Here is a 15,627-nt window from a genome sequence, read left to right as displayed (position 1 = left end):
TATAAAATACAACTGGGGGCTTCCCTGGTGGCGCAGTGGTTGGGAGTCCGCCTGCCGATGCAAGGGACGCAGGTTCGTGCCCTGGTCCGGGAGGATCCCACATGCCGCGGAGCGGCTGCGCCCGTGAGCCATGGCCGTTGAGCCTGCGCGTCTGGAGCCTGTTGCTCCGTGTTGGGAGAGGCCACAGCGGTGAGAGGCCCGCGTACCACACACACACAAAAAAAATACAATTGGGACTTCCCTGGTGGTCCAGTGGTTAAGAATCTGCCTTCCAATGCAGGGGATGAGGGTTCAATCCCTAGTCAGGGAACCAAGATCCCACAGGCCTTGGGGTCACTAAGCCCACACCGCAACTAGAGAAGGCCGAGAGCCACAAGGAAGACCCAGTGCAGCCAAAAAAAAAAAAAAAAAAATTTATATTGAGTGTACAACTTCTGTAATCAGGAAAAAAAAAAGAGGACTAAAACATGGCATGGGTTCAAACAAACATGCTAAAGTAATAAAAAAAAAAAGGGCATTTTAAGCAAGGTTTGAAACATTTTAAGTCAAAATTATATTTCCCTGAGATTAAAGGAAGAAGTGTACTGACATACCTGGATTTGCAGCTAGTTAAATAAAGATTATGTACCCAAGTCAATAAGGAGAGGAATCTACTGTGAAATGCTAAAATCTCAACTCTTAAAAGTCTGTCTAGTGAGAACACAACGTATGCTTACTAAAACTGCTGATTAGCTGGTAAGGACTAGCTGGTAAAATCGATTGTAGAATAACTAGCTGTTAACAATAGTTGGGACCAAGTTCAAGTACACTTCTGTATTGTTACTATTTGTTCCTACCTTTCTTCTATTTTCTTTACATGACTATGTATGTATTTATGAAACCTATGCACAAAAATATAAAGTGAAGTGAGATAATAAAACAACCAACTTTTATACATGTTATAACTATATTTAAAAGAAAAAGACTATGCATAGAGCTAATGCTTAAAAGGAAATATAGAAAATAAAGTTACTTATAAGTAGTTAGGATTATAGGTTATTATTTTTGCCTGAAAGTAATTATTGTTATGTTTGTGCAGCAAACACAACACAAGAAAATTATCACACTTACTACACGGAGGTCTTCGATACGTTTTTCAAGAAGGACAGGCAGACCCTCTGGGAGTGTAGGTACCACCTTGGGCATAACTTGAGAGGCATAGGTTGGCTGGGTGGTGTTTCCATTCTCTCCTCCTGACTCAGACAGGGGGCTACCATTAGAAGCAGCATCCAGTAATCTGTCAAAGTCGAAATCATCTAGCATCTCTAGGGCATTTTCAGCTTCCTGAAATAGTTCATGTTCATTTGTGCTAACAAAAATGGGGAGGTCCGGATCAGCACTATTCAGATTTAAGTCCGAGACATCATTCCCCAATGCCACAGCAGCAGAGGGGGTTTTATGCAGAGAGGAGGTTGAGAAGTTCACTGGGACTTTAGGGTTAGACTCCTTCCTTAATGCATCCTTCTCTTTTTGAAATTTTCTTATCATGGCAGCTAGAGAAAGAGAATCTTTATAACGTTTCTTCTTTTTTTCAGATTTGTGTGAATTTAGAGCCACAACTCTGTGAAGAAAAAAGTGATCAGTTAGGCTCTGTATGATTTTAAAGGTTAAAACCCCAATAAGCAGGCACAGAATTAAAATAATCATTTGATAGGTAAGGAAGCAAATTTGTTACTAAATTACACTTTTACAATGGCATCTTCATCATCATCTGGATTGTCACTTATGAAAGGCAGGTGAATGGCCATTAGAGTGAAGAAAATGAAATAACGTCAACAGAAATAAACAAAACTGAATAGAGCTCTGGTTTATTAAGTATACCAAGTTAGGGAATTCCCTGGCGGTCCATTGGTTAGGACTCCTTACTTTCACTGCCAAGGACGCAGGTTCAATCCCTGGTCATGCATCTAAGATCCCGCAAGCCCCTCAGCGTGGCCAAAATAAAAAAAAGTAAAAGGAAATGAAAGTATACGAAGTTAAACTTACTACTCTGTTTGGAATGTTCATTCTTTAGCACATCTATAAAGTGGGCACCTAAAGAATTAACGAAGTAAAGAAATGCACTTTTGCTGAAAACAGAGTTGATTACAACCAGAGAAACCTACATAATACACCTTCACACTGGTACCCCAGGTGGTTTGTGCTACAAACTGCCAAAGAAATGCAAAATGTCCGTGTCAATCTGTGAGCCTTCATTCATTACCATGTCTTCTATGCAGACCCTATTCTATCTGCTACTACCTTCTGATCATTTTTCACTTTCCATTCTAGGAACAGCGTTCTGAGGCTTTCGGATAGATACGTGTAATTTTCAATGACAACTTTCTCCCTATAGGGACTAAGAGGAAAGGGTGGTCTCTGTTTAGCTACCACCTTCTCTAAAAAATCTTTTCCAAATTTTATGGCTTATATGCTTCTACATGCACTACAGAACCTAAAAGATTATTAGTGCCTTACAGGTAGGCCCGTGTTTCATTTACTGTTATATATCCAAAACCCAGTCAGTGTCTGGTACACAGTAAGCACTTAGTAAATATTTGCTGAATTAAATCAGTTTACAAATTTGAGAAAATGATAAATTCAATAAAAGGCATTACTTACAGTTTTTGTTCATAAAGAAGTTTACTTGTAAATAACGAACATTTAAAACAACCAGTAGTAATATTTTTTTTTCTTAATAATTTCTTAATGACTCAGGGATCACTATAATCTCATGTTTAGGAGGGGATAAATACCTCCCTACATCAACTCTGGGGATACTGACAGCCCCAAATTCAGATGTACCTCCTCTGCTAAGGAGGGGAGGAAAACCCAGCCTCTCACAAGTTTTTGTCCCTTGACTCTACCTTGACTCTACAAAAAAACCATAGAGAAGTAGAGACAAATGGTAGCTTTATGACTGCAAGGTACAAACGTTTATTCTTATGACTTTTTTTTCTTTTCTTTTTCTTTCTTTCTTTTTGTTCGTGGTTGTGCCTCGCGGCTTGCGGGATCTTGGTTCCCCACCAGGGATCAGGAATTTCACCCAGGCCCCGGCAGTGAACATGCTGAGTCCTAACCACTGTACCGCCAGTCCCTCTTATGACTTAATAAGGCTTTTGAGAAATTCTACTTGGTTTTTTAGAGGCCATATCATTACCTGAAGTCACAAGCGTTAAGAACAGCTAAATAAAATCAATGACTTTTAAAAAATATTAAAACGACCATAAATTGTTTATACAAAGACTACTGCCAATTGTCAATCCCCAGGCATCTAAGCTCAGTTTTAGTACAAGAAAATTAAAATAACATGTTCAATGTTTGTACATGTTTTCAAACTGGTTCCTGTTGATAAAATGTTGTAATGAGCAAAATACTTAACAAATTTGTAAATCTGATCTAAAACACCTTAATCTCTAAGATGACTTCTACTTATTAATAAATAAAATATTATTAAAATATAAGTTGATAGGTCACTGACATTGATAAATACTGTATTAAATTAGATCCAGCTAAGCTGAACTCATTACTGCTAAATATATCTCTCTAAAAGGAGAGTTAGTCATGCTACAACACTAGCTCCCTCGTTACGTCTAATTTCACATACCCCAGTTGTTTCGGTACTTTTTTCCTTGGCTTCTTCTCCTTTTCCCCTTCCTCTTTCCGCTTCCGCTTCTTCATCTCAATATCATCTTCTTTCATTTTGGGAATCTACAAAATGATTAAATGCATAACTTACCTAAGTATTACTGCTTGACTCGCTGATGTTATCAATCCAGCATCCAGGGCAAGTGGTTTTTCTCAAATTTCAGGGCGCATAAGAATTGCTTGTTAAAAATGCAGATTCTTTGGGTCCATGAGAACTCCCACCCCTGGTTTTGGTTCAGTTAAAGGTTTGGTAGAGCCTTTTTGGTTTTTTTGATTGTTTTTTTTTTTTTTGCGGTGCGCGGGCCTCTCACTGTTGTGGCCTCTCCCGTTGTGGAGCACAGGCTCCAGACGCGCAGGCTCAGCGGCCATGGCTCAGGGGCTTAGTTGCTCCATGGCATGTGGGATCTTCCCGGACCGGGGCACAAACCCGTGTCCCCTGCATCGGGCAGGCGGACTCTCAACTACTGTGCCACCAGGGAAGCCCTAATCTGCATTTTTAACAAACATTTTGGTGATTCTGGTACAAATATGTCTTTGGCTCACACTTCAAGGAACGCTTATCTAAGGACATTCTATTAATGTCCCAAATACAATATATATATTCTATAAAATTTGCTTTACATCTTAGGAAAAGTAACAGGTATTAACAGTCATTTCCATATCAAGTCTTAACGTATCCTAAAACCTCAACCTTATCCAGAAACAGATTATTAGACTAGGTATGGAGAGAGAAGTTTTAAAAGAAAGTATTATAATTATATTAGAATTATAATAGAATTTTATGATATAAAAATAAATTTCCCCATATCTACATAATTTTACTTTAAAGCATGTAATTAACTATAAATTCATTAAACAATGGTTAGCATTTTACTTTTCCTTATATTCACAGCTGTAAAGTACAAGTAAAAATCAAAAAATATATCCTTTTAACTGAATGCTCTCATTACTGTTGCAATGTTGGATAAACTCACTTTGGGTGGCTTGTGCTTTTGGTTGTCTGTAATATCTTCTTCTTCAGTATCTGAAGCTTGGCGAAACTGGAGAGTGCCAGTGTTGATATAAAACCCTCCATATTTTGTTGTTAGAGAAGCAGGAACTAATTCGTCATACTAGATTTAAAAAAAAGGCTTCAGATATATCTTATCTTTAATTCTATAAATATGTCAAAGAAATTCAATCACCATGTCAGAATCTTCCTTAAATCTTAACTGCAAAACTAACTGCAATGAGGATGTTTGTGAATAAAGAAAGAAAAAGTTACTATCTGGAATAGAAATGAGCTCTGATCATTCAATATTTAAGAAATGAACTTCTGGAATACTGAAGCAGATTCTAAATATATCATCTGCCGAGAAAAATTTAAGGATCACTGCTATTCTTAATGACAAATGATTCTGATGAGAAATTGAAACAAGTTAAAACAAATGACTGAATGTCCAGGCAGCAAATGAACTTTATTTCTTACCATATTGGTATATAATTTTATTCATAAAGAGATTATAAAAAATAAAAGGTTATTTCTTCTGCCTTAGCTCTAAGCTTTTAAGTAGGGAATATTTTTTAAACATATAAAAGAAAAATAGCATATATATATATATATATATATATATATATATATATATGTTTTAAAGGGAAGTAGAAAAAGAACTGCCCTGTTCAGTAAGCATACACAGAGGGCCCATAAGGAGCGAGGCACTTGGCTTCGAAAAAGAGACTCAAATTGTCTAAATCAGTCTGAATGTCCTCTAAGCCTAGATTTTAAGGTTTATCATTATCTCACCTGATGAAGATGAAGAAAAAACAATCATTAAATGGAAGGCCAGTCTTAACTAAACGAAGATGTTCATGGCAGAAGAGAAAAAAAGGAACTACTTATCTAACAAAAGCAAGATACCTGCTACCTGGGTTCCCCAGAACTCTATTTAAGGGTTTTCTTCATATTACATAATTAGTCTTTAAGAAAGTCATATTGGTAAGGAAAATTCTTTGCCATGGGCAAAAAATATACAGAACATATTAGTTACTCTAAAAATATTAAGGCTAAGTACAAAAGTTGTGATTTTAACCTGTATCATTTTAAATTACATGGAAAATGGAAAAAGAAAGAACGTACATTTAATCATATTGAATCAAAAAGGGATGAAGTTAGAAAAAGAAAAAGAAAAAAGGAATGAACTCCTTTCTTATTGCTCCACTTGAGGGGCTACTACTGTACAAAGACCTACAGGCAAGACCTTCAGAAAGGGCCCAGTACTATCTGCAAGTAAAGGAGTGATGTGAGGAGTAAAGGATTAAAAGTGAAAAGGCTCTGTGGTAATTATTTTGAAAATGTGTCATTTTGATAAGATAAATACACCTGTACTTTTTGCTTACATATACTTGTATACTGCTTTATAATTTTCAATGCTTCTTCATACAAATTATTTCACTTGATCTTCCTGATACCCTTTTGAGGCAAGGAAAATAAATATTCCCATTTTATAAGTGAAAACCAAATTCAGAGAGGTTAAGAACCTTGCCAGAGTATTTTTATTAGTTTATGGCAGAGTCACTGACTGTTTCCCAGCCCATCCACTATACCAAGTAGCATCTCATGTGGAAAACACACTCATCACTAGGTTACCAGGCAATGTGGATGTGTTCAATGTCTGTCTTCTTCTGCAGTATTCTGCTGAGCTTTCCCTATCAGAACACTTTTCAGGAGAACAAACTCTTTATGCATATTTGATTTTTTTTTTTTTTTCAAGTTTAACTGGGTAGACTGTAGTTTTATTTGCTACATCTGGCAACCACACTAAAGTGACACAACCAATAAGTGACAGAGCAAGGATTAATACACAGCCTTCACTGCACTGTGAATTATAAATGTGCCAAGCATTTTTTTCTGTAAGGTACAGGAAATATTCTGGGTTTTTTTGTTTGTTTGTTTTTATTGAGGTAATATTGGTTTAAACCTTACATAAGTTTCACATGTACATTATATTTCTACTTCTGTATAATTTAGCCTTTTAAGTACAATGTATTAAGAGGTAATGGATCACTGAACTTGAGAATCAGATTTACTAGATCCTTTGCCAACAACTAGCTATTGTGACCCAGAATAAATCACTTAACATCAATACTTCAGGGTTGTAAAACAGGAACAATATTACTTATTTCACAAAGTTCTAGTGAAATTTAAAAGAGATAACCAAAATAAAAGCATTACTCATGTCTGGTATTATTATTATACCAAAAACAATACCAAAAACATTTTCTTTCGGTCTTTTAAAAATTTGGCAGCATAAGTGTTAGACTAAAAATAATCTTCAAAACCATTTATTTTCAGATATTATAGTAGTAAGTAGTATACAATTCTGAAAGTTAATTAGAACCAGATTATTATCACTCTCTATCGAATAATATATGAACAGTGAAAGCCTACTGGTGGGAACTCCCTGGAGGTCCAGTGGTTAGGACTCCACGCTTTCACTGCTGAGGGCCCAGGTTCAATCCCTGGTTGGGGAACTAAGATCCCACAAGGCCACAAGGCACGTGGCACAGCAAAAAAAAAAAAAAAATGGCCAACTGGCAATACAATCATTTAAAAAAACAGAGAATCATTTGGTTGGCTCCTAAGTGTTTTATGTCTGAATTATTGAATTATAATGAGAACCAAATAATCTATTAAGGACAATGATACAAAATTATTTTGCAAGTCAATAAACAACGTGTGCTTTAGTTCAATTTCCTCGTATAAAACAGGGACCTAACTTGTCCTATAAATGTCAGTAATTGTATAACTTATACAACTTATACCTATAAAATTTATCCTTATTTATTAGAGCAGTGGATTTCAAATTTTCTTCACCACAACCCAAGTGGAAAATATACTACACATCAAAAGCCAGTGCATGGTACAAACACACACACATAATAAAAATCACATAATGTACCAGTGGTTTACTGTTAACAGCTCCTATTCTATTCTATTTTATTCTCTTTAAAAATGCTGGCCACGGGCTTCCCTGGTGGCGCAGTGGTTGAGAGTCCACCTGCCGATGCAGGGGACACGGGTTCGTGCCCCGGTCCGGGAGGATCCCACATGCCGTGGAGCGGCTGGGCCCGTGAGCCATGGCCGCTGAGCCTGCAGGTCCGGAGCCTGTGCTCTGCAACGGGAGAGGTCACAGCAGTGAGAGGCCTGCGTACCGCAAAAAAGGGGGAAAAAAAAAAAAATGCTGGCCACAGTCTCTAAACTGATACACAGGTCCAATTATGGGTTATAAAAATCTGCTTGAAAAACACTTTATTCAAATATTTGGAATGCTACAAAGGAAAATATTAAAAATGCTATTTATGAAAGGTTACATATTATATGATTCCAACTATATGACATTCTGGAAAAGGCAAAACTATGGAGACAATAAAAAGATTAGTGGCTCCAGGTGTTAGGGAGGGATGAATAGGCAGAGCACATACTTTTTTAGGGCTGTGAAACTATGCTGTATGACAGTATAATGGTGGGTACATGTCATTACACATTTGTTAAAACCCATAGAATGTACAACACCAAGAGTAAATCCTAAGGTAAACTATGGACTTTGGGTGATGATGCGTCAATGTAGGTTCTTGGACTGTAACTAGTATACCACTCTGGTGGGCGAACGCTGATAATGGAAGCTGTGTTGAGGGCAGGTAGTATATGGGAAATTTCTGCACCTTCCATTCAATTTTGCTGTGAACCTAAAACTGCTCTAAAAAAATTAACTTTACTAATTTTTAAAATTATTTATTTATTTATTTGGCTGCACAGGGTCTGAGTTGCGGCATATGGGATCTTTTCTTTTTTTAGTTCGGCATGCAGGATCCCTAGTTCCTTGACCAGAGACTGAATACAGGCACCCTGCATTGGGAGCGCAGTCTTAACCACTGGATCACCAGGAAGTCCCAAGTTTATTAATTTTTTTAAAATTCTATTTATGTAAGCCTGAGTACATGGAATGTCCATTTATATATGGCTGAGTTCCCTCCTGGGTTACTTAGAATTCAAAAATCTACTTTACATATAATGTTAACACCAGTACCAATGCTTTATACTTGCATTATGCTTTTCAGCATGTCATTATCTTGAGTCTCAGAGTACAAATTCTGCTGGGCAAGCCACTCATAACAGAGAAAACTGGGTGATGCTAAAATAAAAGACTTGCTCCTGGTCCACAGTGAATTAGCAACCAAGTGAGGTCTAGAATCTAGGACTTTTGACTTGAATGCCAAATCAAGGTCAATACTGTTGAAAACATTCCATGCCCTAACCTACAAAAAGGCTGACAACATTTTGGGTAACAGGAAATCCTCTCTACTCCAAAGGCACTGTCAACATTTTATTTCTACAGACTAGGCTTGTAAACCAGTTTATATCAGGACACCAAAATAACACAGGAGTATGACATGGTATCCTGTACGCCTTATGCTGGAAGTCCTTCCTATCACTCTCCTACCACTATATGCCTTGTCATCATCTACACAACCAAGCACTGTAGTAACAGGAAAAAGAGGTACTAATTTGTAGGTAGTATAACAGCGACCTTAGGGTCACTTTCTGTATATCCTAAGTAATCACTGAACACTGCAGAGGATATAATCCAGGGATTAGATTACTCTACTACACTGAGAAGAATGTAAGAACATATACCTTACCGACCCACCTAACAAGACATGCCTTTATTTATTTGCTGTGTGATCAATGGACTGCTGTAGTCCTGAAATGCTCTCCTGAATTCCTCTTCCTTTTATAAGAGAAAGAGGATTCCAGTGCAAAAGCTGTAGGGCTTGATCAAAACAGACAGTGATAAGGCCTGGCATTCAATTACCACCACTGTAGTAAGGTTTGGCAGCAATAAAAATATTAAGTACATTTTAAAGACATCTGCCAGATTAACTTCAACCCAATAGCTCCAGTCTTCAAGATCATGTGGTTCTTATCTGGAAGTCATTTTAAAATATACCTGCCCAAGTTTGGGAATATCAATAAAAATTCAAGATGTAAATACCCTTTGATCAATAAATCCCACTGCTAGAAATTTATCCTACACATTTATTTATACTCTATAATTATCTTACATACATACTCAAGTACACAAAGAGAAATATATATAGATGCTCAACGATTTGTAATCACATAAAACTGGAAACAATTTAGATGTATACTGAAAGGGGATTAGTTAGTAAAAACACTTGCTGAAACATTTAGTTTTTTCTTGAATTCTACTATCCAAATAAAGAATTGCTGCTATATTAAAGATACATTACTCACAGCCTCTGAATTATCAATAAATGGATCTGTCTCATCATAGCCAAAGCCTATATCGATTAAATCTTGTAGCCGATCCTTCCGGTGTTTACGGGGCTTCCCACCCTGTGAAGAACAGATATGTTAGACTGATTCAGTACTCATGCTGTTTCCACAAAATTAAAAAACACCTGTTAGAAAATAAACAAATCGGACCTAATGAAACTTAAAAGCTTTTGCACAGCAAAGGAAACCGTAAACAAGATGAAAAGACAACCCTCAGAATGGGAGAAAATATTTGCAAATGAAGCAACTGACAAAGGATCAATCTCCAAAATATTCAAGCAGCTCATGCAGCTCAATATCAAAAAAAACAACCAACCCAATCCAAAAATGGGCAGAAGACCTAAAGAGACGTTTCTCCAAAGAGGATATACAGATTGCCAACAAACACATGAAAGTATGCTCAACATCACTAATCACTAGAGAAATGCAAATCAAAACTACAATGAGGTATCACTTCACACCAGTCAGAATGGCCATCATCAAAAAATCTACAAACAATAAATGCTGGAGAGGGTGCGGAGAAAAGGGAACCCTCTTGCACTGTTGGTGGGAATGTAAGTTGATACAGCCACTATGAAGAACAGTATGGAGATTCCTTAAAAAACTAAAAATAGAACTACCCTAAGACCCAGCAATCCCACTACTGGGCATATACCCTGAGAAAACCATAATTCAAAAAGAGACATATACCACAATGTTCATTGCAGCTCTATTTACAATAGCCAGGACATGGAAGCAACCTAAGTGTCCATCGACAGATGAATGGATAAAGAAGATGTGGCACATATATACAACGGAATATTACTCAGCCATAAAAAGAAATGAAATTGAACTATTTGTAGTGAGGTGGATGGACCTAGAGCCTGTCATACAGAGTGAAATAAGTCAGAAAGAGAAAAACAAACACCATATGCTAACACATATATATGGAATCTAAAAAAAAAATGGTTCTGAAGAACTTAGGGGTAGGACAGGAATAAAGACACAGACCTAGAGAACAGACTTGAGGACACGGGAAAGGGTAAGGGTAAGCTGGGATGAAGTGAGAGAGTGGCATGGGCATATATACACTAGCAAATGTAAAATAGCTAGTGGGAAGCAGCCGCATAGCACAGGGAGATCAGCTCGGTGCTTTGTGTCCACCTAGAGGGGTGGGATAAGACGGGTGGGAGGGAGACGCAAGAGGGAGGAGATATGGGGATATATGTATATGTATAGCTGATTCACTTTGTTATACAGCAGAAACTAACACAACGTTGTAAAGCAATTATACTCCAATAAAGATGTTAAAAATAAATAAATAAAACTAAGAACAACAACAAAAAACCTGTTAGAAGAATTTCCAAATGATTTCTGCAGATTAATTTCCCTCAGGAGGTTGAATTTAAGTCCCCTCACACCTTTAATGTAAGTTGTACCTAGGGAATTGCTCCCAAAGAGTACAGTATGACAAGGAGGAGACAAAGTAACTTCACAGTGAAAAACCTAACATTACTCAGCCAGGTGATCAAGGTCGGACATCAACAGTGATACGTCATGTTGATAGCATTACCCTTGACATGATGAGACACAAATGGCACTTTACCTTTGTGGTCTTCCTCTCAAAAGCCTATAACCTCAGTTGTAGGCTAACCACGAGATAAACATCATGACAAACTAAACAACAAGAAAAACACCAAACTAAACTGAGGGACATTCTACAAATAACTGACCAGTATTCCTCAAAGCTGTCAAGGTTATCAAAAACAAAAATCTGAAAAACTGGCATAGTCTAGATAAGCCTAAGGAGACATAATAACTAAATGTCATCTGGTATCCTGGTTGGGATCTGGGGACTAAAAAAGGACATTAGGGGAAAAATAGTAAAATTTGAATAAAATGCAGCATTAATTAATAGTAATGAACCAATGTTGGTTTGTTAGTTGTAACAAATCTACTCTACAAATGTAAGATGTTACAGGGGAAAGTGGATGAGAACTATATGGAAACTCTTTGTATTTTCTTTGCAAATTTTCTGTAAATCCAAACTAATCTTAAAATTATTTTTTAATGTCCTAGATTTATTTATACACATAGACATACAAGAAAATAAAAAATGAATGCATGCAAAAACTGGTGAAATCTGCAAGACATGACTCTCCTTTGGTTTCAATTCCCATAGTGCACGTCTCTCAATGCAGTGTCACTGGTTCTAATTGGTGAAAGATGGCTGAGTTTTGTGCAACATGGCTCTTAAATGAAAGCAAATTGTTTCATCTTATTTCCACGTAAAGAAATGATCTTTTCCAGTGTTCACGTGAAAAAAACAAATATGATGGACTTACTGAGAAAAGTCTCCAACATGGTACCATTTATTTTCTAATTAATTTGTAAAGGTAATTCTGACTAAATGCTATGTTTGTATTGCATACTGATGTTAAAAAACCTAATCCCCATAACTATGACTCCAGTGTATGTTTTTCAATGACCAAAACTTCTATTATACCATCACCACCAAGAGGGTCATTTCGGTGTGAGATAAAGTAATGGCTCTCATGTTTTTAGATTTTACAAGCTTCAAAAACAATTTTGGAGACCAATACAGGGTGGCAACCTTTTTATTTTGCTAAATAAGACCACTGAAGGCATAATCTCAGAATAAGAACAATTCTTCTCAAGAGACACCAACTGGCAACTTAAACATACCTACACACACATACACACATGTGCACACACACAAAACGCATGTATATGCTTAAATCTAACACATAAATAAAGTGTCCTTATTTTTTCCATATGCTAGGTCTGCAAGCTGGAACACTTAAACTAGGTTACAGAATTACAGTGAGAATAAGAAGTAAGTAAAGGAAAAAGATATTTGTATGTTAGAAGTTATTCTACCGAGAAAAAGTAACACACAAGCAGTTAAACACACGAGGGAATGTTTCGCCCAAAAAAGAGAGAGTTCTAATAATATAAAAATCCACAGACAAAACTAATGAGGAGGACTAGCCCTGTCACATATTAAATATATTTAAAGTTATAGAAGTTAAAATAGATATGACAGGAATACAAGAATGAATTTAATATGAAAAAGGCAACATTACAGCTCAATGGAGAGCAATTAATAAATAAATGGAATTAAAGTAAGACACCAATTTCATCTATCAAATTATAAACTTTTAAAATTCTGGCAAGATGGAGAAGAAACAGGACTGCTCAAACACTGTTGATAAGAGCATACCAATAAAACTCTTGGAAAGCGATCTGAAAGCATCTGCCAAGAAATTCTGCCATACACTTACATTTTCTTCTTTTGTCTCTACTATGTTTTCCAAAATTTCTATGAAGTATTAATGCCAAAATGGAAATATACTAAAATAAGTTTAAAAACTCTTCATCAGGGCTTCCCTGGTGGCGCAGTGGTTGGGAGTCCGCCTGCCGATGCAGGGGACACGGGTTTGTGCCCCGGTCTGGGAAGATCCCATGTGCCGCGGAGCGGCTGGGCCCGTGAGCCATGGCCGCTGGGCCTGCGCGTCCGGAGCCTGTGCTCCGCAACGGGAGAGGCCACAACAGTGAGAGGCCCGCGTACTGCAAAAAAAAAAAAAAAAAAACTCTTCATCATATTTGACTCAATAATTCTACTAAGTTACATAGCTTATTTTGAACTACTACTTAGATTCAAAAGTATCTGTTAAAAATGTATGCTATAGGGACTTCCATGGTGGTCCGGTGGTTAAGTCTCCATGCTCCCAATGCAGGGGGCCTGGGCTTGATCTCTGGTCAGGGAACTAGATCCCGCATGCCACAACTAAGAGCCCGCATGCTGCAACTAAAAGATCCTGCATGCCACAACTAACACCCAGCCAAATAAATTTTTTAAAAAAATGTATGCTGTAAAAAGCAATATGTGTAATCTACAGATTCAACACAATCCTTATCAAATTAGAACAAAAAAATTTAAGAATTTGTATGGAAGCACAAAAGGCTCCAAAAAGCCAAAGCAATCTTGAGAAAAACAGAGCTGGAGGAATCAGGCTGCCGGACTGCAGACTATACTACAAAGCTGCAGTTGTCAAAACAGTATGGTACTGGCACAAAAACAGAAATAAAGATCAATGGAACAGGATAGAAAGTCCAGAGATAAACCCATGCACCTACGACAAAGGAGGCAAGAATACAGAATGGAGAAAAGACAGTCTTTTCAATAAGTGGTACTGGGAAAACTGGACAGCTACATGTAAAAGAATGAAATTACGACATTTTCTAATACAATACACACAAAAAACCTCAAAATGGATTAAAGACCCAAACATAAGACTGGATACTATAAAACTCTCAGAGGAAAACATAGGCAGAACACTCTCTGACATAAATCTCAGCAAAAACTTTTTGATCCACCTCCTAGAGTAATGAAAATAAAAACAAAAATAAACAAATGGGACCTAACTAAACTTAAAAGCTTTTGCACAGCAAAGGAAACCACAAACAAGATGAAACACAACCCTCAGAATGGGAGAAAATATTTGCAAATGAAGCAACTGATGAAGGATTAATCTCCAAAATATACAGACAGCTCATGCAGCTCAATATCAAAAAAACAAACAACCCAATCAAAAAACTGGCAGAAGATCTAAATATTTCTCGAAAGAAGACATACAGATGGCCAAGAGGCACATGAAAAGCTGCTCAACATCACTAATTATCAGAGAAATGCAAATCAAAACTACAATGAGGCATCACTTCACACCAGTCAGAATGGCCATCATCAAAAAATCTACAAACAATAAATGCTGGAGAGGCTGTGGAGAAAAGGGAACCCTCCTACACTGTTGGTGGGAATGTAAATTGGTAGAGCCACTATGGAGAACAGCATGGAGGTTTACTTAAAAAACTAAAAATAGAGCTACAATATGATCCAGCAATCCCACTCCTGGGCATATCTCCAGAGAAAACCATAATCTGAAAAGATACATGCACCCCAATGTTCACTGCAGCACTATTTACAATAACCAGGACATGGAAGCAACCTAAATGTCCAATGACAGAGGAATGGATAAAGAAGATGTGGTACATATATACAATGGAATATTACTCAGCCATAAAAAAGAACAAAATAATGCCATTTGCAGTGACATGGCTGTACCTAGAGAGTGTCATGCTGAGTGAAGTAAGTTAGACAGAGAAAGACAAATATCATATGATATCACTTACATTTGGAATCTAAAAAAATGGTACAAATGAACCTATTTACAGAACAGAAATAGAGTCACAGATGTAGAAACAAACTTACGGTTATCAAGGGGGAAAAGTAGAGGGGAGGGATAAATTGGGAGACTGGGATTGACATATACAAACTATTATGTATAAAATAGATAACTAATAAGAACCTGCTGTATAATACAGGGAACTCTACTCAATACTCTGTAATGACCTATATGGGAACAGAATCTAAAAGAGTGACAACAAAGACCCAACGCAGCCAAAAATAAATAAATAAATAAATTTATTAAAAGAGTGAATATAATTATAACTGATTCACTTTGCTATACAGCAGAAACTAACACAACATTGTAAATCAACTATACTCCAATAAAAATTAATTAAAAAAAAAAGGAGGGCTTCCCTGGTGGCGCAGTGGTTGA

General features: G+C 36.9%; 1 protein-coding gene across 1 annotated transcript in view; it reads right to left on the bottom strand.

The window, feature by feature from the left end:
• UBN2 (ubinuclein 2) overlaps window positions 1–15,627 on the bottom strand; it is a 68,217-nt gene that overhangs the window by 31,234 nt on the left and 21,356 nt on the right. The window contains exons 3-6 of the mRNA XM_007466605.1: window positions 9,962–10,063; window positions 4,641–4,778; window positions 3,626–3,729; window positions 1,111–1,600 (exon numbers count right to left, since the gene is read on the bottom strand). Coding sequence (XP_007466667.1) covers window positions 1,111–1,600; window positions 3,626–3,729; window positions 4,641–4,778; window positions 9,962–10,063 — 834 coding nt within the window. The remainder of the gene's footprint in view (window positions 1–1,110; window positions 1,601–3,625; window positions 3,730–4,640; window positions 4,779–9,961; window positions 10,064–15,627) is intronic.

The sequence above is a fragment of the Lipotes vexillifer genome, unplaced genomic scaffold, assembly GCF_000442215.2.
Source record: "Lipotes vexillifer unplaced genomic scaffold, Lipotes_vexillifer_v1.1 scaffold71, whole genome shotgun sequence".
Lineage (NCBI taxonomy): Eukaryota > Metazoa > Chordata > Mammalia > Artiodactyla > Lipotidae > Lipotes > Lipotes vexillifer.
Note: the sequence above shows the minus strand (reverse complement) of the source record. Positions and strands in the feature narration are given on the sequence as shown.